At 33.8% G+C, this 24,605-nt stretch overlaps 1 protein-coding gene across 1 annotated transcript in view; it reads right to left on the bottom strand.

The window, feature by feature from the left end:
- The window catches only part of tdp1 (tyrosyl-DNA phosphodiesterase 1), a 59,624-nt gene that overhangs the window by 8,390 nt on the left and 26,629 nt on the right, over positions 1-24,605 (bottom strand). The window contains 1 exon segment of the mRNA XM_056476854.1: positions 12,216-12,321. Within this exon segment, the coding sequence (XP_056332829.1) occupies positions 12,216-12,321 (106 nt within the window).

Here is a 24,605-nt window from a genome sequence, read left to right as displayed (position 1 = left end):
CATCAGGGTCAAATTATAAATAAACAAATAAAATCATACCTATTTTAAAATGATAGTTCAATATGTAAATTGTCATTACTGTGCTACTGTACATTTTTTGAAAGTAATTTTTCCCCTTCATTTTTTTGCTGTATTTATTTCAGTCAAAAGAGTTTATAAAAATTAATTAAACATTTTTTTTGCATAAGTAAACAAAATATTATAAATCTTATAGTTCCTTAATAACTGCACATTTTGCATGTTTTTTCATCTCACACAACCATTTCCACAGAGTCCAGGAGACTTTGATAATGAGCTGAGGTGAATCAGATGTGTTTGACTAAGGAGAAATGCAAAACATGCAGGATTGGTTCCATTACCAGCTTTGGGAGTCTAATGCTGTGTTCACACTAGACGGGTCCTGTGTGAATAAATTACGCTATTCACGCGTAAATAGATGCATGAACATTTTGAGTTTACTTTCTTCATTCACGCATCAAATTCACTTCACAATAGATGCGGATTAGCCTCATGAGAAGGGCTTCTTTCTGCCTGGTGACTCTAGCTTCGTTGCTAAATGGCTAACATAGACTTTATTGAGATAGTAGCTGTGTTTATGTGCTTTAGAAAGGCTGAAAAACAGCATAGATTTGTTCGGTGCGATGTCTGTGTCCACTAGATACTTTCTGAGGTGCAACCAGCTCTGTGAGTTCATCAACTCCTCCAGAAACTACAAGTGGATGATGGTAGCTTTCATCAGTGCTTTAGACTATAGCAACAGACACTACGTCATAATCACACCCTTACAAGAGCAAGCTCCTGATTGGTTAACGCAGCTGGATTGTCCGCTGAATTCAGATTTTCCAACTCGAGCGATTAAGCACATTAAACACGCATAACGCTCAACTCGTGCTACTTCATTCACGCAAATTGTGCCACTCGCGCCACCTCATTGGCATGATTTGTGCCGCAGGATGTCTATTCGTGTCTTTGCATTGACCTAACATGTAAATCACATGTGCTTGATGCTTCATCTGCGTCTTGTGTGAATGCAGCATAAGATTTTTGCAAAAATCTATTGATCTAAAAGGTATGGAGCAAGTGCAAGTCATGACTTTTACAGTAGGTAAACTATACCTTTATTTTACAAACATGAAAATATGGAAAATGTACACAATATTCAGAAAAAAAGTACTTTTAGAATCAAAACCTATACATGCTGTATATAATAATCAGGTCTGGACTCTGTGGAGGCCATTTCATGACTGTCTTTGTTTCATCAGCTGTTTTTTTTTCTCCAAATATGATTTCATTACATTAACAGTGTGTTCAGGGTCATGATCATGCTGAAAAATAAAACTATTACATATTAGGTTCTTTCTAGTAAGAATTACATGACAAATTAAAACCTGTCTGTATTTTCAGCATTCACAAACCCATCAATTCAGGCAATATTGACAACAGATCAAACACAGACAGAAAGACAGAAACTCCAGTATTTTTCATTCATTCTTCCATCTTTAACTCTGTCTTTCATATGTCTTAAACTACTATGTCCTTAAAATCCAACTAGAACCTGTATTTTTTTTGCTGTTTTAATAAAGAGAATGAAAACGTAATAAATAATATAAATGGGGTGAAAATCCACTTTTTCACGCAAATATTTTTTTTATCTACCCACTTTTTACTCCCCGTCTTGTGGTTTCTTACCTTTATGACTTTCTTTATTCTGTTGAACACAAGAGAAGATATTTTGAAAAAAGCTGAAAACCTGTAACAATTGACTTTCATAGTAGGAACAAACAATACCGTGGAAGTAAATGGTTACAGGTTTCCAGCTATTTTTCTTTGGATATGCACGTAAAAAAAGCGGTTGATGGAAACACCAAGATGTGCATAAATTTGGGATATACTTTCTATTCGATAAGAAAAGATGCGCATAAAAATTTTAAAAAGGTCATGTGATTTTGTTATAAGAGATGATGTGATGATAAAAATGTGTGTGAATGGACTAACCAGCAGGCTGAGCACAGTGTAAAGCATCTGAAATGTTGTTTTGGTCATTCTAAAATGCCTTAACCATTTCAGTAATAGTTATTAATTACCTCTAGAACTGTCAAGAGCGTCTGTGCTCCGTGTCTCATGGCTTCAAGGTGAAGTCATAAATTAAATAAAGAAAAGATTCATGCAGCAAATTCATCTACCGCAGCAAATTCCGGCGAAAGTGACGATTTTGTTCTCTTTGACTTATTGGATAGATTCTTTATGCAATAATCCAGTTTTGCGCATAAATTTAATTAGCATTTTTGGATGGAAACATAGCTAATTATGACAACACTTTTGGGGGAACTATCCCTTTAAATGTTAGGAAAAAACATCAATGAAGAAAATCTTAACTGTCCCAAAACATGCACTTATTAATTTCCATTGTTTTGGTGATAAAATCCAGCCATAATCATAACTCAAAGTAATCACTTCTCAAAATAATAATAATAATAAAACAGAAAAAGCTGTTTCTCCAAAACGTTCAATACTAAATTATTAAAAAGGATTAGTTTGGATCTTGCATTCAAAATGATTCATTACAAAAGTCTATTAATTCAACCTCATGCTGGAGCAAATGAAGCAGGCAGCAGAAATAACACTTAAGACGAGATTATTTCCCAGGCAAAAATGAAATCATTTGCAAGAGAATGTCGTTTGAACATTCGTTGGAACATTTTAATGTCATACACTTCAGTGTGAAAAAGATCAGGAACGGAAGAGCGGTTGCCATGGTGCATGCATGAAAGTTTACAATGCACATCTGCTTTGAAAAGCCCAGGGTTATCTGTCGGTGTCCTAAAAGGTTTAATTATAGCTCTTAAATGGACTTCTGGGCATATTATGAAGTCTGCTTTACAGTGGGATGCACAGTTCTACAGCTTTGGGTGACCTGAAAAGGCAGAATCGTTTGTGCTACTCTATTACATTAAGTGTTACACACACAGTTATGCAAATCATTGACATTGGAAAAGGTCCAGCGAGAAACTGAATATTGTACAAATGAGCATCAGCAAGGACAGTGGCACGACACATTTGATTCGACTGATTAGAAAATATTTGTAGGAAAAAGTGCTGTTATTTATGCATTTGTGCACTGAGAGCTGAGGTGAATGCTGCATAGTGTCTTATCGCAAATAACCTTCATCAGAGCATCTTATGAGTGCTGCACTGTAAAAATTATTTGACCAATTAGTCCTGACAGCACATGTTTTTAGGTCACTCAAACTTATCAAACTAAGTTAATCATGTTCTAACTTAATTTTATAAGTTATGCAAGCTGTTTTAAGTCAGTTTAACATAATATAAATCCAACGCACTCATAAGGTTAATTTGATTCAGCTTAAAAATTTAAGGGAACCCGAATTTTTTTTACAGTGTGTCTGTACAGTCTTTGAGACCACGAAAACAGCTCTGTCCTCCACATGCAGTCATTTGGACAGATCCTTGCTGAACAAAACTCTTGTGACCAGTTGTTTGTTGATTTTGTTATTTTGAAAAGTTTCTGAAAACCATGCCATTACTGTCTTGATGTAAATGACAAAAAAGCAATTTTGAGAAAACAGTTATGTCACGCACAAGCATAATGGATGCGTATGTGTGCAGATCCATAGTGTTTCTAGAGGCCAGAGGCTTTCTACAGGTTTTTGCAGGTCCATGTGAATGGATCTTTTTGCTGTCTGTACTGAAAAGCAAAAACGTTTGCATCTTTAGTATAGTGTTGTGATGTATACTCTAATAGCTGGGAAGTTTAACAGGGTGGATTTTAACAGGGATTAGCTAACTTTGAATATAAACTGATAATAGAAGAAAAAGAGATAATAATAATGCAATATGGAAAAATGAGTGCATATTATCACACCATCTATGATCTGTTCATATAGCTCAAAAGATTGGGATTGGTTTTGTTTAATGCTTTTTTTTACGTTTTTGGGGAAAAAAAGACTCCTTTGTTCACTAAGGTTGCGTTGATTTAAAATAATCTGTGTTTTAAGTCAAGTTACTTTCTGTTATATTACACTTTATGCAATGTAGATTGTCAAAGTCACTTTACATGGATAAGAAGCCATCATTTTTCAGTTTGTGAAACACATTCAGCAGATCAGACAGGTGGCAGAGTAGTGGTGGAATGCTGGTGTAGATCTAGTTAAATTAAAAGTGATTTATTTACATTTAGTCCCTGTTGAAGGAAGGCGACAGTGGCGAGGAACTAAAACTGCACCAACTGATAGAAGTAGAAAAAAAGTCTTGGGAAAAACCAGGCTTAGTTGGGAAACCAGTTCTCCTCTGGCCCAATGGAAAGAAATGGAAAGACCGGATGGCCTAGCTGCAGCCTAAATGACGTCAATGGCTTTGAGAATGTCTGTCTTTACATTAAAGTAAAAAAATACATTTTAGTTTTATATTATATATTATATTATTAAATATTTAAATTTATTTTTCCCCCTGTGATAGTGGTGATGAAATTGAAGTTTAATTACTTTATTTAATTTAAAAAACTAAAAGCCGAATTGGCTTTTCTATGGGATCAATATAAAACCCCTATTTGAAACCTTAACTTTAATCAAAGTGTAATCAGTGCAGAAACTGACTAAACACGCTAAGAGGACCGCCCACTTTCCCTCTTGATCTGCAGGCCACGCCCACTCATGCCACTTAAAGTCTCTATTATCAAAAGACCCGCATTGCCATGGCAACACAGAGGGTTTCTGCTTCAGTTCAAGAACTGATGACACCCTTTGCTTTCAATAGTACCATCAATTGTCGCCTCCATTTTCTCAAAATGATGAAAGGTCGTCAAACTGACGAAAGCACCCGAAGCACTGCTATTTTCATTTACGTTGACCAGTGGATTTACTTGCCAATTATAGAGCAATCAGAAGGTCTGTGACAAAGACTGACATAAGTACTAGTGATTCCTGATGTTATCAGTAGCATGTCAGACATCTGACACAGAGAAACAGAATGAAATAACAGAAGAAGAAAAAACAATTACACATGATCACATGTTCAGTCTGCATGCTCTACTTTCAGCATTAGGTGCCATGACAACTTCAGGTGCTTTTTTTCTTTCAGCATACGGCTGTACCTACAACCATATTTCAGAACCTATCATTTCAGGTTTGCCCTGCAAGGCATGGTTAAATATCATGTCACATCCAGACAAAGGAATGACATTTCTTGCACCCTTTACTTATAAACCTGGTTTAAAAAAATTGGAGATGAATATGAAATGACATAATGTGCTGTCTTTAAAACTGGAGATATAGGCTTTGTGAAACAATAACTGCATAAATATTCCAATATTCCAAATATTAAAGAGCCCCTACTTTGTGTTTTTGAAAATGGCCTTCTATGCAATGTGTAACACAGCACTAAGTGAATAAACACATTCAGCTGAGGTTTAAATCCAAAAGTATTGGATAAAACTTGATTCTTTAACTAAATAGTCGACTCAGAATCGAATAAATGAATCATGTAATATAAAGGTTTTAGCAGCAAAATGAACCATGTCGTCACACTAATGCTAATGTGAGATCTTTTTACTGACAGCACTGCAAAGCTGCATGTATTGGATGCAAAAATAGTGAAACGGCCTTGTAAAGCATCCTGCCTCTGAATCAGTGTATTTGCACAGTAGTGTCAGCCACCAAACACTGTAATTACCCAGCAGATGATAATGAGTTAATTTACTGTCATCAGCATGTCCTGCAGGCTATAGTTTGGGTTCATCTGCAATCAAGCTGTCATTCAAAACAATGCAGCTTTACTAAAACTGCCATATACTTGACTCATGACCAAAATGCATATTTACATTAAATACCAGGCTGTTCGTTTATACATTCTGGCATATGGAAAACTGGCAATTAACATCTGACCTTTTTCTTCTTCAAGACATACACAGTACAGTTCAAAAATGTTTAGTGTATATAATGGGAAATACTTTAACTGGCAACTTTATCAGTTATTCCATTTTTGCCTTCAAAACAGCCTAAACCAGACCAATTAACATCGGTCTCTGAAATTCCAGGAACCAGGGGGTGGGGGAAGGTAGGGTATGGTGGCGGTGTGTGATTGTCAGAATAACACAGGTGAGAACCAGATTAATAACTGCAGTGTGGTGTTGTAACTGTACTACGAACCGGGTTTCGGGCGGCCGATGCTGTTAATGTTACAGACTGTACCAAAAAGCTGAGGACCAGGAGCAGGGTGAAATTATGGGAGTTTTCTAAAGGAAATAACAAAACAAAAGGGTGGCAGCAGATGGGTCTGAAATACGGGAGACTCCCGGGAAAAACTGAAGAGTTAGCAGATATGGTCTAAACAGAGAGTCTTACGTGGAACGCCCAAAGCACTGCTCATTTTGCATGTCTCTTTCATCTTACACAACCATTTTGATAGAGTCCAAGAATCTCTGATAATGAGCTGATGAGTTGAATCAGATGTGTTTGACTAAGGAAAAACGCTAAACATGCAGGTTTGGTTCGATTACGATTATCATGTTATCGATTCCGCTCATTTCTACAGTTGTGTGCAAAAATCTTAGGCCACCACCAGCTTCGGGAGGCTAAGACTTTTGCACTAATCTATCTATCTAAAAGGTATGGAGCAAGTGCAAGTCATTACTTTTAGGTAAACTATACCTTCAATATACAAACATATGGGAAATGTACACAATACTCAGAACAAAATTACTTTTGGAATCAAAACCTACACATGCTGTATATCAGGTCTGGACTCTGTGAAGGCCATTTCATGACTGTCTTTGTTTAATCATTTGTGGAAAGCAGTCTGTTTGGGATCATTATCATGCTGAAAAATAAAACTATTAGATCTTTCTAGTAGGAATTACATGACAAATTAAACCTGTCTGTATTTTTCAGCATTCACAATCCCATTAATTCAGGCAATATTGACAACAGATCAAACCAGACAGGAACTCCAGTGTTTTTCATTCATTCTTCAATCTTTATCTAACTCTGTCTTTCATATGTCTTAAACAATTAGACCCAATAAAATTCAACTAGAACCTGTATTTTCTGGTTGTGTTTTAATAAAGAGAATAAGAAGTAATATATAACGTCAATCCGAATGTAACTGGGGCCTAAGACTTTTGCACAGTACTGTATATCAAGATGCATTGACAACACACTGCATCCTCAATTTTCAAATGTACTTAAAATGTATACAATTTTGTCATTAAATACAAACAGATATGTGAACTCAACCTGTAATTTTACCTGCTCTAAGATAACATTCATTTCGAATGTGTCAAACATCATATAAGAGATAATAACATGTTCAGTGTTTTTCGTTGGAGAGATGGTGCTTTTTCAGCATGCCCTTAGCAGTGACATGGGGGATCTTGTGTCTGACTGCACCATCACTGTCAATTAAATAATTTCCCAGGAAACTCACAAACAGAGAAATGTGCTCAGATGTAAGTTAGACCATTAAAATAATTGGAACTTTTTTTTATTTATCGCATTAATTAGTCTAGTCTCATTCACTATTTCCTGCATTAGTTCACTAATATTGTCCTCTGAAAGGACAATGAATACAAGTGAGTGATTTGAAGCACTGAGTGGAGCAGAAGGGATGATGTTTTGTTTGCGCTTTGCTGGTTGATAAATCCTTCAGATTAGGGGCTCTATTATAATGATCTAAAGTCTAAAGCGCATGGTGTAAAAGCATTATGGGTATGTCCGAATCCACCTTTGCCATTTTAAGGATGGAAAAACACGCTCTGCACCGCGGTGCATGGTCTAACAGGGTTGTGCTTATTCTCTTACTGAGTTATGGGTGTGTTTTGAGATTGAGTCTCGTCTCCCTTTATCTTCCCTTTAAGAGTCAATTGCGTAGTGCCATGGCGCATTTGTTATTCACATGGCGGACTTTGTAAGTGGAAAAACTGAATGCTTCACTAGCGAGAAAACAGTTGAACAGACCATCTGCAGCGCTTTCTCAAATAGGCCTTTACTTTCACTTTCTCTCTTTCGTAGAGTAAGGAAACGGTGGAAACTCACTCCTCTGAAGACATCTATTAGCCTACATATTTAATTTTGTTTGTGTAAAGATTTGTTTCAAAACTATTTCTAAATTCAGTTCTAATTTCCAGCAAACGAATAAATGAACAATAATAACAAAGTTTGGCCAAAAAACTGAGTTATATCCAAACACACATCCAATGCCCCATACGATTCAAAACCCAACAGGTAGACAAATCTAAGCTTGTTTTTAATATTTTTTTTTTTAAATAAACATATAATAAATAATACTAATAATAATAACATTATGCAAAAGCAAGTTATCATAAATAAACTAAAAAAAAAACCCCGAGATGAAGGCATGGAGGTAGTGGTTTTTATATTTATGTAGAAAATAATTTTTTGTTGTAATATTTTAATCCTTTAATTCTTTTCATTTGTAAAGATATTTGCGTATTGCTGTACAAAGCAATAAGCAATGTATTAAGTAAATGCATTGTATTAAGCAATGTGTATGCGAGGTGTATAGACAGTGATTTTGGATACAGCCCAGGCTGCTGAGGAGCTCATTTTAGTTTAGTAAACTAATTTTCCTGTTCAAGAAACCAGTTTAGGATGATATGAGCTATGTGACATATGTAGTGTGTCATCCACCTCGAAGTAGCATCACATGATGGATTCACTGTGGTCATAAAGGGATGGAGATGCTCAGCAATGCTGCTCAGCTAGGTTGTGGTGTTTAAATGATATGCTACTGGTATTGAGAGACCCAACGTGGGCCAATAATAATACCATAACAAAACACCATTACACCAGCAACCTGAACCAAATTCTACACCAAATTCGGACACACTACTATTCAAATTCTGCAGCTGAAATGGAGGCTCATCAGACCAGGCAACCTTTTTTCCAATCATCTATTGTGCAATTTTGGTGAGCCAGTGTGAATTGTAGCCTCTGCCTCCTGTTGTTACCTGGCAGGAGTGTGACGTGTGTCTGTAGTTTATCTGCTTTAATATTATTCCGTGGTGGATTCAGAGGTGTTTTTCTGCAGATGTCAGCTGTAGTTATTTGAGATATTCCTGCCCTTCTATCAGGTTGAACCAGTTGGCTCATTCTCCTCTAAACTCTGTTATCAACAGAACATTGGTATCCTCCACCAAACTACCACTCACTGGAAGCTTTGTTTTTATTTTTTTAGACCATTCTCTGTAAACCTGGGACACTGCTGTAAATTAGTAGTTTCAGAAACATTCAGACCTGCCTGGCACCAACAATCATCATTTAATGATCTTTCTTCCCCATTCTGATGCTTGGATTGAAGTTAAGAAGATATGTAAAATATATCTAGCAAATAATATATAGCATATAGAAATATCTAGCAAATAAATTGATGGGTGAGTCTACTGACAATTTTTTATTTATCTGTGACCCAGCACACTAAAACAAACGTTTTATTGTTGCACTAGCCATGGGCCAGTATATGATTCTGATGGTATGATAACCTTGAGTAAAAAAACGGTTTCACAGTATTGTGATTACTGCTCTAAAATATAATATTTTTAAATGTCTGGGTAAAAACTATGTATATATATATATATATATATATATATATATATATGTGTGTATGTATGTATGTATGTATGTATGTATGTATGTATGTATGTATGTATGTATATATATATATATATATATATATATATATATATATATATATATATATATATATATATATATATATATAAATAAATAATTATATACTACATATATTTTTTATTTTGAGAAACATTTTAAAATATTTTGAAACAGTAAACATGTCATGCTAAATAATTCGATAATGAATCATTGACTTCTGCTGTCTTCATAAACATCGATTTCTTTACAATTTAAAACGGCATCTTTGGATATTTTTCTGAGATACTGTTGTCCTAAAAAAACGTAAATAAAAAATTGTACACATGCCATAGGAAAAGTACAGCAGAAAATTTTGACGGTTTTAAAACCTTGACTTTTCCGAACTGCGGTATACCGTGAAAACGGTTATCGTCCTATGCCTATGTTGCACATGCATATTTTTGTCAATAGCCAGAAATATAAGGTATGGGTCAAAACAAGTATACATTTTTTTTTAAATGCCAAAAATCATTGGAGTATTAAGTAAAGATTATGTTTTATGAAAGCATTTCATAAATTTCCTATTATAAATATATAAAAACTAGTGTGGGGCAAAAATTAATCGCATGAAAAGTTTGTTTGACATAATATATGTGGGTGTACTGTGTATATTTATTATGTATAATTAAATACACACAGGCATGCGTATACTTGAAAAAATGTTTATATTTAGATATAAAATATTTGTGTATATGGTACAAATTATATATAAATGTATATATGTATGTGTGTGTATCGCAAATGCATTATATATAAAATACACACACACAAACAAACGCACACGCACACACACACAAATATATCTATATATTATTATAAAACAAACTTTTTCTTGGATTCAGATAATCACGATTCATTTTTTTATTATTAGTAGGGGTGTAACAGACAACGGTTAATCTGTGAATCGTACGGATCACAACCCACGGTTCAGAACACACGTGACCCACGGAATAATACATTTTTTTAACTTGTAGATTAATCCTAAATTTGTAACGATCGCAGAGAGATCGCCTCTCACGTCATTCAAATCACATGCATGAAAGCATTTAGGCTTTCCAGTAAAATATAATGATGTTGTATGAATATGTTGTAGTAGGTTATTTGGGATGTGATGGGTTTCTTAGGTTATTAAAGGTGTTTTCTGTCACTACTTGTTTAGCTTGCATTAATGATTCAGTGTAAGCTGCACAATTAATCATTAAAAGATCAGGATCTCAACACACACGCAACATAAATTATAAATGATGGTGATTTGCATATGTTTATTAATTTACTTTAGTCTTTTGAGTTCGTTATAAAGTTACAAACAGTCAAATAACACAGAAGTACTGAGATAACAGTTTATAGCTTAGAGATTAAACCACTGATGTTTATGGTAAAGTTGTGGGTAGCAATTACATTATTTAACCAAAAGGTGCCAACAATCAGCCATCAAAAATTTGCCACTGAACAATTATTCAAAAAGTACACGTCTAACAACGAAACATGAAGTTTTATAAGTGAATAACTGAATCATTTATTGAAAATGAGATTAAAAATAAATATGGGTTGTACAAATTATAATGTTAGATTTATACATTTAGCGTTATCAGCAACAGCTTATTTACTCAGCTTTTAAGTGATTTACGTCAACTTTAAAACATATGCTGACTTGGATGCTGACTTGGTGTTAAAGGAACAATTCTTATTATTATCATCAGCATTAATAAAACATGAACAGGATATTTTATTAATGAATAGTCATTTCAAAATAACAAAATACATAGGCCAACCAATCTCCTTAATCAGTTTGCACATAGTTCCTTCTAAAGGGTCATACAACTTCAATGAATGAATCTTTAATTTTTACAAATACATGCTTTGGCAAATGAGAAGATGAGAAAGAGCTTGGGTGGCAGTAAATAGCATGTCTCCTCGTTATCAATCCTATTTAACGGCTCAGAGCACAGCACTGTGCGGCAAATGAAATGGCTATTAATTGTGTCATGATCACCCCTTGTGCTGTCAGCAATTAAAATAAGCACTTAGCCATCGCACGTAGCTGTCTTTTAACACCTCGCTCATCACATACAGTGAAGTACACTCTAAATCCACACTTATTAGGCTGCTATAATTAAGCAGAATGATAGTGAGCTTGGAAACGAGTATCTTTTTTAAGTAAAAGTGCAAAGTAAGACAATTGTGTCTTTTTAAATATTATTCATATATATTTAGCCTGGAAACTAGCCTGCCCAGACAGCAACCTTTCATTTGCTGTTTTGATTTGTGTAATTAACATCTACAGTGTGTTTCCTGAGGAATCATTTGAACCCTGCATTTCAAAGTAAAGGTTAACCTTTCTTCAAGCGATGATTCAGTGTACTTCGAGTTAAGCAAACCTTTAAAGTTTGATGCAAATGCCTCACTGATGTGTAAAGCTGTCACTTAAGTATGTGTGGTTGTTTAGAGATTAAAAGAATATGTCTGACATTTTAATGAAGTTCAGAGTTAAATTAATATTACTTGAGGGAATGACGCAATGGTTGGTCTCACCTTTACTTGTGTAACGCTGAGGCGGGAGGTCGAATGGCACAGGAAAGCCAATAGAGGAGCTGGAGGCCGGAAACACATTCTTCTCCACTGGAAATGTGCTCATGTTCTACATAGACAAACACAAACAATAGGACATTTCTTAATGGCTAATAGTGATCTGCAAATCTTTCTTCAAATCTCATCAAAATATCATTCATTTCATAATGGAAAACTATTTAAAAACAAAGATGGAAATCATTAACAGATTAATTAACCCTGCAGAGGAGGATGTACCTCATACTGCTGAAATAAATAAGGGCTTGCTTGATTACCATCAATGTTATTTATTAGTAATGTTATTGAAGTTATTTTAATAGAAAGTTTTATAGTAAAATATCTTTATTTTACAATGCTTTACAACAACAACAAGCTGCTATTTTAAACAAACAGATATAAAAACAGACATTAACTGTCTGACCAGTTGGTTGTAAAATGACTCGTCAATTATCCCACTCATCCCTAATGGCATGATAGATTAAGCAGCAAAAAAATAAAACAAAAAAACAAAACATTACATGCAAAAATAATGAGAATAACAAAGGTATACTCAACTCAATTTATTTCTATAGCACTTTCAACAAACCACAATGGGTACCAAAGTGCTGTACAAAAAACACATAAAACGCATGCAAATATACACAAAAACTAAAATACATAAACTCACATCACATGATTAAAAGCTAAAGAAAGTAAGTGTGTTTTCAGTGACCTCTGAAAAGACTCAAAAGTTGGAGCTGTTCTTAAGGAGAGTGAAAGATCGTTCCAGAGTCTTGGAGCTGCTACTGAGAAAGTATACCAGTTGCACAAAATATTTTCCATTATATATATATATATATATATATATATATATATATATATATATATCTATATATATATATATATATATATATATATATATATATATATATATACAGTGCTTCCCACACACAGACTTTACTTGGGCGGGCCGCCCAGGTATATTAACGGCCACCAAAGTATTTAGTGACACATTTTTTAGGTAGAATAAGTAGTGAAAAGTGTTCTCTCGTTTACCTGTTTCGTTCTGTGTGCGTGAGACCTGTCTTTACTCCACCACAGACCGTCACGTGCTCTGCAGACCCACATATGCAGGCCTTTTTGGGACGATTATTTTATTATGTGATGATGTCAAAATATTACATAGACTATTTTATATACATATCTAAAATGTTTTGGCTTTCAAGTTTTCTTGAAAGAGAGAAGCAGATTTAACCTGTAAGTTGTACACATGGCTACTGAATAGCTTAAAAGTAAAAAATATTGTGGATGTTTTTTTTTTTACTTTAACCAATTGAAAAAAAAACAGTGTATAATAAATTACTGTTAAAAATGTAATTATATATTGTTTGTCGCATTTAGTTAACTATTTTTGCGATATGGGTAAATGGTGTATTTCAATTCGGCTACTGCAAGTATATTTCAAACCTGTGGGAAACACTGCCACACAGACACAGACATAGACATGCACGCACACACACAAAAATAATGTGATAATATATATATGAAACAATATTAGATTTTATATTTTTTATATGAAATAGAAATTTATTTTTTATTTAACTTAAGTTAACTAAGTTTATTTTTTAGGTAACATATAATTTCTATTAACAAACAATGCAAATTTTAATGTTATTTATGTAGGCAATTGGATTTCATACACACGCTGGTTTTCCTACAGCCTACAAACATCAGTCTTTGTTGATTTGCATTCATGTATTATTTATGTTTTTCCAGATCTGTTACAATATCCATTACATTTACACAACTGTGTGTGCAACATAAAAATCCAGATTTTCCATTTATTTTAACCCCATCTGAATAGATCTATAGATATGCCATGACTCCCATAAACTCAGATGATGGAGACAGCATGGTCACATAAGTGCTCGGCAAGCTCTAATGAGAAGGTGTGCATTTACTCATCCTGTTTTCTGTGGATAAAGTCAGAGGGGAACAGAGCTGTTCTGAGTTAAGCTAAACTCTCATTTGTGTGGTGGGCATGAAGATGGAGGGGGCTGGATAGATTTAAAGGGCAGTGGGGAATATATCACCTAGACACAGACAGCTAATACTTTCACAAAGCCCAGAGAGATGCAGAACACAAACACGGTCCTTTTATTCCTGAAATAAAAAACAGGAAGTGACCCAGAACCTTACCACAAAACATAGAATGTGGTCTCTTCCGGACAACACATTTGGATCACAGAGATAAATTACATTTAATAATCACTTTACTCTATAGTTGCCTTTTCTAAAACCAATATAAACTTTGTTAAAAGTTCATGGCTGATCTGTCAGTATTCATTGCACAGTTATTATTATACACTCCACATTTATTATTATACACTCAAAAGAAAACAATACATTTTTTTGTTTTATTTTACAAAACAACGCAAAAGCAAAGCAAAACAAAAAACTAAACAAAAAATTTAACAAAAAAATGAAACAAAAAGCAAAGCAAAACAAAAAAGCAAAACAAACCAAAACACAAAACAAAAAACTAAACAAAAAATTAAACAAAAAGCAAAACAAAAACAAAACAAAAATTACACAAAAAACAAAACAAAAGTGCAAAACAAACCAAAAATTAAACAACCAAAACAAAACACGAAACAAAAACAAAACAAAAAACGAAATGAAACAAAACAAAACAAATAAAAAACCAAAGCAAAATAAAATAAAACAAAAATGAAACAAAAAATGAAACAAAAGCAAAACAAAACACGAAACTAAAATGAAAAGAAACAAAACAAATAAAAAGCAAAGCAAAACAAAACAAACTAAAAAAGCGAAACAAACGCAAAGAAAACCAAAACAAAGCAAAACAAAAAAACACGAAACAAAAAATGGAACAAAAACTAAACATATAAAAAAGTAAAGCAAAACAAAAACGAAACATAAAATAAACAAGTAAAGCAAAACAAAACACAACAAAGCAAAACACAAGACAAATAAAAAAGCAAAGAAAAAAATGAAAACAAAAAACGAAACAAAAGCAAAGCAAAACAAAACATGAAACAAAAAATGAAACAAAACTTAACACATTTTAGAAAGCAAAGCAAAAATCAAAACGAACTTTAAAATGAATTAAATAATAAATTTAATTGTATTACATTTTAAAAATCAGCGCTTCATTCATAACAAAACAGCATTAATTAGAAAGTTAAAAAAATTACACATTCTTCTAAACTTGTATTAAATAAGATTGTTCCACAGTAAGAAAAGAAAATGTATAAGCGGTATATATGTATAAAATATACATTGTATAAGCAAATCTAATTAAGAAACAAACTATTTCAAGAAGAACTTCACTTATCGACAGCCATTTTTTATAGTTGAGCATGCTACAATTGGAGACTTGTGAGCAAAGTCCTTAACAACCTTCAAACTTCTAGTTAAATCTTAGATGTCACATATAACAATGATGAATCTTGTTTGTTTAACTAATAAAGACGTCCTATTGGTTGAGCAGAGACATCATTGGGGTTAATGTGGTCTGAAATAACCTGAGGGTGAGTAAATAATTGAGCGATTTATCTGCATTTCCACTCATTCTGCAGCGGGAAGACAAACTGACAGAGTCTAACACACTTAATTGTTGTGGCACTAACAATTTCTTTTGTTAAATTAATCAAACCAAAAAAAGAAGATTTTCACTATGGTATAGCTTCACTAGATTAGTTGTCACCAGTGTCTTAATGTTTATGAAATCCAGCTGTTCTGCTTATTCACAGCAGCTTTTATGTGCTGTTAAAAACAAGTAGGTTGTTCAGGAGGAAGCCAAACAGTAAATATCCAATTGGATCAGAGCTAAGATGGTGAAACAGATGCTTGTGCTTACATGACTAAACAGAACTCCAGGGCCAGATTTAAACAGCGATCAATCCTCAAGGTGATTTATAAATAGCTATTTTGCACCTGACTTTATTGAATATGCATTTGAAACAGTTTCCCATTCAGACGCAAAATTTTTGGGAGGAAATTATTTTAAATGAATTTACGCAATTCAATTTACTAACATTTGAGCTCCTCGAATATATGGTATGTATGGCATTATACAGTATAATGCCTAAAAAAGCATTAATGTTGCACTTGAAATGGTAGTTGCTGAAGGAGACACTGCTGAGAACAGACAGTGTGTGGTATAAGGTAGAATTTTTTTCCATGTGTTTATTAGGAACGGCAGAGAAACACACGGTCAGAACATATTGTTTCGCAAAAATGTCATTTTTAATTTGCTTAAAGGACGATTTGGAACAAACAACGCAGTCACATAATATCAGCGTGATCTTATTTTCATCAGACAGGGTGCGAGCTCTTCTCATTGTGCCTGAACTGTCAAAAACACAAGTCAAAATGTACATCTTGTGGACTGTCTCGCATAAATATAGTCAGATTACTGGAAGTAAACATAAAGAGTCGTGCAAGTGCATGGGAACTGCCCATTTCTGACGTCTTTCACCTTTGCATGTGCTGTAAAAGGTTTTTATCATTGTCTCGAGGCCACTCATGGAGGCAATTATTCTTGTTTATTTTGTGTATATGCCAATTCTTTGGTCAATAATTGAGGTGTTTTGTGTTTAAGCAGTCCTACTGTGTGTATTTATTAATATGATAAAATACATCAAAAAAATCTATGTTGGGTAGTTACTAACAATGCTCTACCACTAATGTTACTGTGCTTCTTATCTGTTTTCACAGATTCATCTGAGGACACTGTAAAATATATCCGTACATTTGCTGTTTTCTGTATTTTGTGATGCATGCTTAATTATAATTTCCCCTCATTTATGTGTTTGAATTACAATTTGGGACCTTGATCTTTCTTGATCTGTCTTCTCTTGAACAGACCAAGTACACAAGTTTCACTCTTTGTGTCACGCAGTTCATATGAATTTGTAGTGTAAACTTACTGAAGAGCACGTCAGTATGCCTGTGTGGAAACATCAAGTATGAACTGAAAACCCGCCTTTAAGATGTAACATTATTTCAGATTTTATTTAAATGCTGCAACAGACAATAAATGTGACGAAAAATGTACAGTTGAAGTCAGAATTATTAGCCACCCTTTGAATTTGTTTTTCTTTTTTATTATTTATTTCCCAAATGATGTTTAACAGAGCAAGGAAATTTTCACAGTTTGTCTGATAATATTTTTTCTTCTGGAGAAAGTCTTATTTGTTTTATTTCGGCTAGAATAAAAGCAGTTTTAATTTTTTAAGAACCATTTTTAGGTCAAAATTATTAGCCCCTTTAAGCTATTTTTTTTTCGATTGTCTACAGAACAAACCATCGTTATACAGTAACTTGCCTAATTACACTAACCTGCCTAGTTAACCTAATTAACCTAGTTAAGCCTTTAAATGTCACTTTAAGCTGTATAGAAATGTCTTGAAAAATATCTAGTAAAATATTATTTACTGTCATCATGGCAAAGATTAAATAAATCAGTTATTAGAGATGAGTTATTAAAACTATTATGTGTAGAAATGTGTTGAAAAAAAATCTCTCTGTTAAACAGAAATTGGGGGAAAAAATAAACAGGGGGCTAAAAATTCAGGAGGGCTAATAATTCTGACTTCAACTGTACCAAACAGTCAGAAAAAAAAACTTGTTCAGAAACCTTATCTATATGCTGAAGATATTCTCAGGTTGGGGGTGTAGTGGCCTCATCAGAAATGCAACACTGGTCTTAGCGATTTGTGATCTTTCCACCATGTTGGTTTTTATTATATTGCTATGTCTAATATTGTATAATTTTGTCTAATTTTCAATGTGGTGACATACACAGCAAGATTGTGTCATACCGGGTCTGTGTGTATCTCAATGAGGACCTGACAACAGTCGTCAAAGAATCTGAGGTTTGTATATATGGCTAAAGAACCTAACATACAACATTGACACTTGAAAGTAATAATGTTTTATTTATTTATTATTATTAAATTATGTAATATTTATTTGCTTGATGATTTTAGGACAGCAACCCTGAAGTAGCAAAAGCAAGAATTTCTGAGACCAGGGATTTTTGTGATTCGCAAGGAAGGTACTGGTGCTGAGGAGGAGCCAAGTGATGTTGGAGTTGTGATGGAGGGTGTATCGCTGCTAGAGAACCTAAAGAGTATTTGCTTTGGATTAGTAATTCTCTTCGGACTGATCTACGCTCTCAACTTAAGCTATCCTCAAGGTCTCAAGTTCACATTTGAATTCTTTCAGAAGGTACTGACGAATTTAGATGGCAGCAAGCTGTCCCCAAAGGTTCAAACACTGAACATTTTAATGTTTCAGTGAATAAGACATTCACTCTTTGCCTACAGGGTTTAAACAACTGCAATGACATTGAAAACTAGACAAGAATGCCCCAAAAGATATATTTCCACCGACTGATGACACTGATGCCATGGACTGCACTTCCTTGCTTTTTTATTTCCTCTGAAACTTTTGATACAGGATATTTTACCCATTTTACTTTTGCATCTAGGAAGCCAATAAATTACTTCTTTTCCTGATGTGTTGAGACTGTTACATCTCCAGATCTTGGTCACAAAATAGTTTTTTATGTTTTTCATTTTCAGTGTTTCATGTTCCTCTGAAGGAACATGATTTAAAAAGCTAAAATAGTTCAACAAAAGTGGAATGCTACTTATTCAACCGCTCAAAGGTCTTAAAGGGACAGTTCACCCCAAAAATGAAAATATACTCACTATTTACTTTCCCTTAATTGGTTCCAAACCTTTATGAGTTTTTTCTTCAATTGAACACAAAAGAAGATATTTTGACATTAACTTCAGTTGTAGGAAAAACTAAACTACTATGGAAGTCAAGATTTCCAGCTTGTATTTTGTGTATTTTGGTGTAAATTGACTCTAAGTACAAATCTGACTCCACTTCACGTGCACGTGCATCATGCAGCCTCCTGCAGTTAAAGTTTCAAACTCACAGTTAGTTAGTTTTTTTTAACCGCAATTGACAGTAAGAATGATCCTAGAAGCGTTGTCTGATTGACAAGCAGCACCTACATGTGTTTAAAAGAATCTAAAACATCAAATGGGATGAATTTATGCCGCATTTTTAAAAGTAAGACATACTATCAATAGCTTTTCGCATGTATGGTGGCTCTGTAACCTCAAAATGCTTTTTCGGACATTACATATTTGTACATATGTACATTACTGTAAAACGTTTAATTCAAGAACATTTGAGCTTGTTTTAGTTCTTTCATTTTCATTTTATTTAAAATATATTTACTTGTTTGTTAAGTAAATGCTGTTGTGTTATTTAACCTATTATTTTTATGCCACAGTCAGGTTGCTTAGTAATTTGCTATGAATAAAAGGAAATGATTTATTTTTGGCAAGCTGATTTATGTGAAATCATGAATATATGTTTTTATAATTACCCTGCGGTGGTGCGGTGGCGCAATGTTTAGCACGTTTGCCTCACAGCAAGAAGGTTGCTGGTTCAGTTGGCGTTTCTGTGTGGAGTTAGCATGTTCTCCCTGTGGTCGCGTGGGTGTCCTCTCAGTGCTCTCAAAGACATATGGTATAGGTGAATTGGGTATGCTAAAATTGATCGTAGTGTATGAGTGCGTGTGTGAATGAGTTTCCCAGTGATAGGTTGCAGCTGGATAGGCATCCGCTGCGTAAAACATATGTTGAATAAGTTGGTGGTTCATTCCGCTGTGGCGACCCCAGATTAACAAAGGGATTAAGCCGAAAATAAAATGAATGAATGAATGAATGAATGAATGAATAGTTACCTTACAGTTTTGAAATTATTGCTTTTTTTTGCTTTGAGTAGGCTATTCAGTTCATCAGATCACCAAATAAAGATTTATAAGATTCAAATAAAATCAGCAATATTTCTATTTATCGGCTAATTTATCGGTTAACGGCCTACAAATCTTAAGAATTATCGATTATTGTTATCGACCCAAAAATCCATATTGGTGCATCTCTAATTTTTGGTTCTTTCTGTGATTAAAGATTTGCTCTCTGTCATATATCAATGTCCTCTGATGGTGTAGGGTGGTAGATAGGGGTGAGGGCTGCGGACGCATGGTATTAAACAGCTTACTATGAGAGTATCAATAAATAAATCAATAAATAAATGAAAAAATTCAACTGGGGTAGACAAATATGCGGGGTTGCTAAAAACGATGGGTGTAACGATATTCAAACCAAACCGAAAAAGGTGGTACTCCCCCTATGACACCCACTGCACATTTTTTTTATTCCGTTTGAATATCATTAGACCCCTAATAAATATTCATTTGTCAGGACCCCCATATATTTGTCTAGCCCCACCTTATTCTGCACATTGTCAGTAATTCATCCAGAGATATTTCCATACCCATCTGTAAATAAGCCCCGTTAGGTATCTGGCACCTAGAATCCTTACGCACAAAGTTTCTAGTGAAAAAAAAACAACTATTTCTGCACTTATATGCCTTATAAAATGGTTACCTTTGCAGCATGGTTCATTTTTAGCTATTTCAATTCTCAGCATATGCAAGCACATCTCAATTATGGTGCTTGGTGTTATACTGAACATTCATTTCCTCATAAATCACTGTAATGGCCTTGACTTGGCTTCCAAGAGCTAGTAATGCAGCAGTTTACATGAATACCAAGAAAAAAATGTACAAAATGATAAAATACTGACTCATCACCTGCACTTAATTCTCGAACATACTTTTTAAGCTGTACTAACTTTGTTGGTGGTAAACAAGGGCAAGGTTAAGTTTGGCTCACTAATAATCCCTGTCTCTGATTGGTGTATTGCAACACAGCATGACTGTGAAGAGAGAGAGAGAACGTTATGCTGCTTTGAGAGCATGTACTTGCTGTCAAAGGTGTTTCATTAAGAGTGAAAACAAAATATAATTTGTTCTCATGAATAGACGGATCTCAGACTTTCTTAAACAAGCGAACTTTAATTAAAGCACCACACAGTGGCAAACAATGAAATGTGACTCATTATGAAAAGAAAGGAGCATGACCTCTACAGTTGTAAAAATAAATTCAACATGCAGCTTCATTTGTAACCCAAGCAATCAACCAAAAACGATTAAGTGCATTAAATGCAAATATAATGTCCTCGAAGCCTAAAATAATCTAATTATGGACTCATTATAATAAAACAAAACATGCTTAATGTTTGTGAGTTATTCATAAATGACCTCCGGCAAGATCTAAGCATGACACGAACAAGACTTGTGTTCAACTTCAACTAAAGCAAAGATGCTTTGGGCCACAAAAAAGAAAACAATAAACACAACACATCCCTTCTGAATACGAGAGCACAACCTTTTCACTATCCTCTTTCAAACTCATGTTCCCCCCGCCTCTTTTTTTTCATGGCAAGAGAACTGAACCATACTGTTGCTTAGCAACTTTTGATGTAATTCTAAGACCTACCCTGACAACAAGGACAAATTACCCTGAGAGTATGTGTGCGCTACACAAAGGCTCTCTCTGTCCATATGGAGAAATCAAAGACGTACTCCAAAACATTATCTACAGTATTTACACATTCAGAGTAATTCAGAAGTACATTCACACACTCTACTTAATTTCTCCACTAAACCCTGCTGGATAAAACCGTAGTTAACATCCTGCAACATGATTAGATGGCAACACTCATTCTGGTTTAACAGTGAATTCTTTTATTTTCCTCTCATAGGCATACTTAATATTTAATTAATTTTGATGAATCTTCCAGGCCTGGAAATCAGACTTTGAAATTGCTTTATATATTTCCAGGTTTCCAAGACAAGACTGGAAATGAGGGTCTTACTTTCTAACCAGGTGGTTTACCCTAAAGATCTGTACAGAACTAAATGAAATTTTCTGAGATTTTAACAGAGGTGATTTCCATTCGAGATGGAAATAAATCTGATCGCTCAAAGCACTTCAGTAGGGGGTCTGGGAAGCATTCCAGAGGGAGAGGTCTAAATGCATCTGGTTGTTGAAAACACCATACTGTATGCACATTTTAACACATACATACAGTGCACAGCATATATAAGTACACCCATTACAAATCTCTCTTTTAAATTATTATTTTTAATAAGAAGCTATACAATATTATATTTGTGCATATACATCAGATTACTTAGTACTGAAGCCAAATCTGGAGCTTATCTAACAAAATAACTTACGATATTGGTCCAAAAACTAGTACACCTAAATTTGTATGTTATAGAACAATATTAAACACAAATATAAAACAAGGAAAAATCAATAGAAGCAAAAAAAAAATGTTTTTTAATTTAGTTGAAATTTTGTAGGTTTTGTAGGATTTTTATTTTTTTTGCAATATTTTGCTTGAATTTAATTGTATTATCTTTCAATTTCTAAATATATTTGGTGACTAAAATATTATTTTAATAAATATATCTGTTTAATAAATGTGTTTTCAATGCACCAAAATACATTGCCTATGTATATGATATTAATATTTATTTTCAAAATGGGGTGTACTCAATTATGCTGAGCACTGTATTTATATATTTCGGCTAGAATAAAAGCAGTTTAAAAAAAAAAAAAAAAATATTTAAGGTCAAAATGATTAGCCCCTTTAAGCTATATTTTTTCGATAGTCTACAAAATAAACCATTGTTATACAATAACTTGCCTAATTACACTAACCTGCTTAGTTACCCCAATTAACCCAGTTAAGCCTTAAAATGTCACTTTAAGCTGTAAAGAAGTGTCTTGAAAAATATCTAGTAAAATATTATTTACTGTCACCATGACAAAGATAAAATAAATCAGTTATTAGAAATTAGTTATTAAAACTATTATGATTAGAAATGTGTTGAAAAATCTCTCTCTCTCTCTCTCTCTATATATATATATATACACAGACATGTGAGAGCGTGTTATAGGCTATATGTCAGATATAACAGTGCAAAGGCAACACCACAGATGAGTTCTTCCATTAGAATTGGAAATGTTAAATTTAAAATATTAGAAAAAGAAATACTAAAATTAGAATGTTAAATTAAGAAGGAATGGCAGTCTTGATGACAAATATGCATTATGCACCATGTAAGTGAATGGAGAGGAGAAATATACCATTTATTTTATTTACAAAGGCACAGAAGAAGTGCAACACCTTCTGTAGTCTACATATAAAATCATTTGTATGCTGAATAAGCTGTATATGGCGTACCTTTCTGTAAATAATAATAATAATAACAATAATAATAATAACAAGCATGGTCTGCGCATCTCTTCAACATCCCAACTTTCTTTGCGCACGGCCCTAAAATGTCATTCCCTTTTCTGGGAAATTACACAGAATTTCTTTTGATAATAACTTAAAAAAAAAAAAAAAAACGCTATACACTTTTTATTAAAAAGACATGTGATTTGCTATTGTTAATGTTCCTGTGAAATTAAAATAAAGATTTATACATGTTAGTTTCAATATATCTTTAAGCTAGTGTGCTCCAAAACAGTGACGCATTTAGAAGATATAACATAGAAGGCTTGCAGTTTGTCACTTCCCTTCATACTTCAGTTTCTCATTCTCATGTGACCAATCAAACGCTCTCTTGCATCTGATATGTCCCACCCCCTTAAAGACACTTTTCATTTGCTGTTCATTTGATGCGCTTGAGCTCAATTATTCTCAATAGCACATAAAAACGAAACACTATTGGTTGTTTTTTTTAAAGGAGGAGGGGCTACTATATTACTATATATGTTTATGCTTCAGTTGAGATTATGTCAAACATTGAATAAAAATAGAGATTTTAAAGCACTGCACAGGACCTTTAAGAATTGCTGCCTAAAAAACTTTGTGAAATTAATGAAAATCCTTAAGAAATTGTGAACAAGGCACATTGTTTGCATACACTAGCTTTAATTGCAGGAGAAAATTGCAATATTTTGATCTTTTTGTCATGCTATTTTAATCTTCAGGGTTTTCTTTCCACAGGTTGCGAAGTGGCAAATGACAACAGCAATTAAATGATGTGCTCATGTCTCATAATTAATCATAAGACTGTTTGCTCTTATCCTGTGAGAAGACACTTTGCTTAATTATTCACATCAACACGTGCTTATTTCCTAAGCCTGACACTTCAAACTGTGAGACCGCCTAGAGATGCATTCATGGATTAGAAATGAGCCTTTGTTTGTTTTTTCTTTGTAAGTTTTTTTTCCCATACACCCTAAGTCTTCAAAAATGTGCAAACAGTCTTTACATCTCCTTGACATGATCAATCAAGTGGCTTACATCTAGCATTCATTCAGTCATTTTCCTTCGGCTTTATTCTCTATTCTCAAGTCTCTATTTCAGAGGTTGCCACAGTGGAATGAACTG

The sequence above is a fragment of the Danio aesculapii genome, chromosome 17 (genome assembly GCF_903798145.1).
Source record: "Danio aesculapii chromosome 17, fDanAes4.1, whole genome shotgun sequence".
Classification (NCBI taxonomy): domain Eukaryota; kingdom Metazoa; phylum Chordata; class Actinopteri; order Cypriniformes; family Danionidae; genus Danio; species Danio aesculapii.
This window is presented reverse-complemented; position numbering and strand designations above follow the sequence as displayed.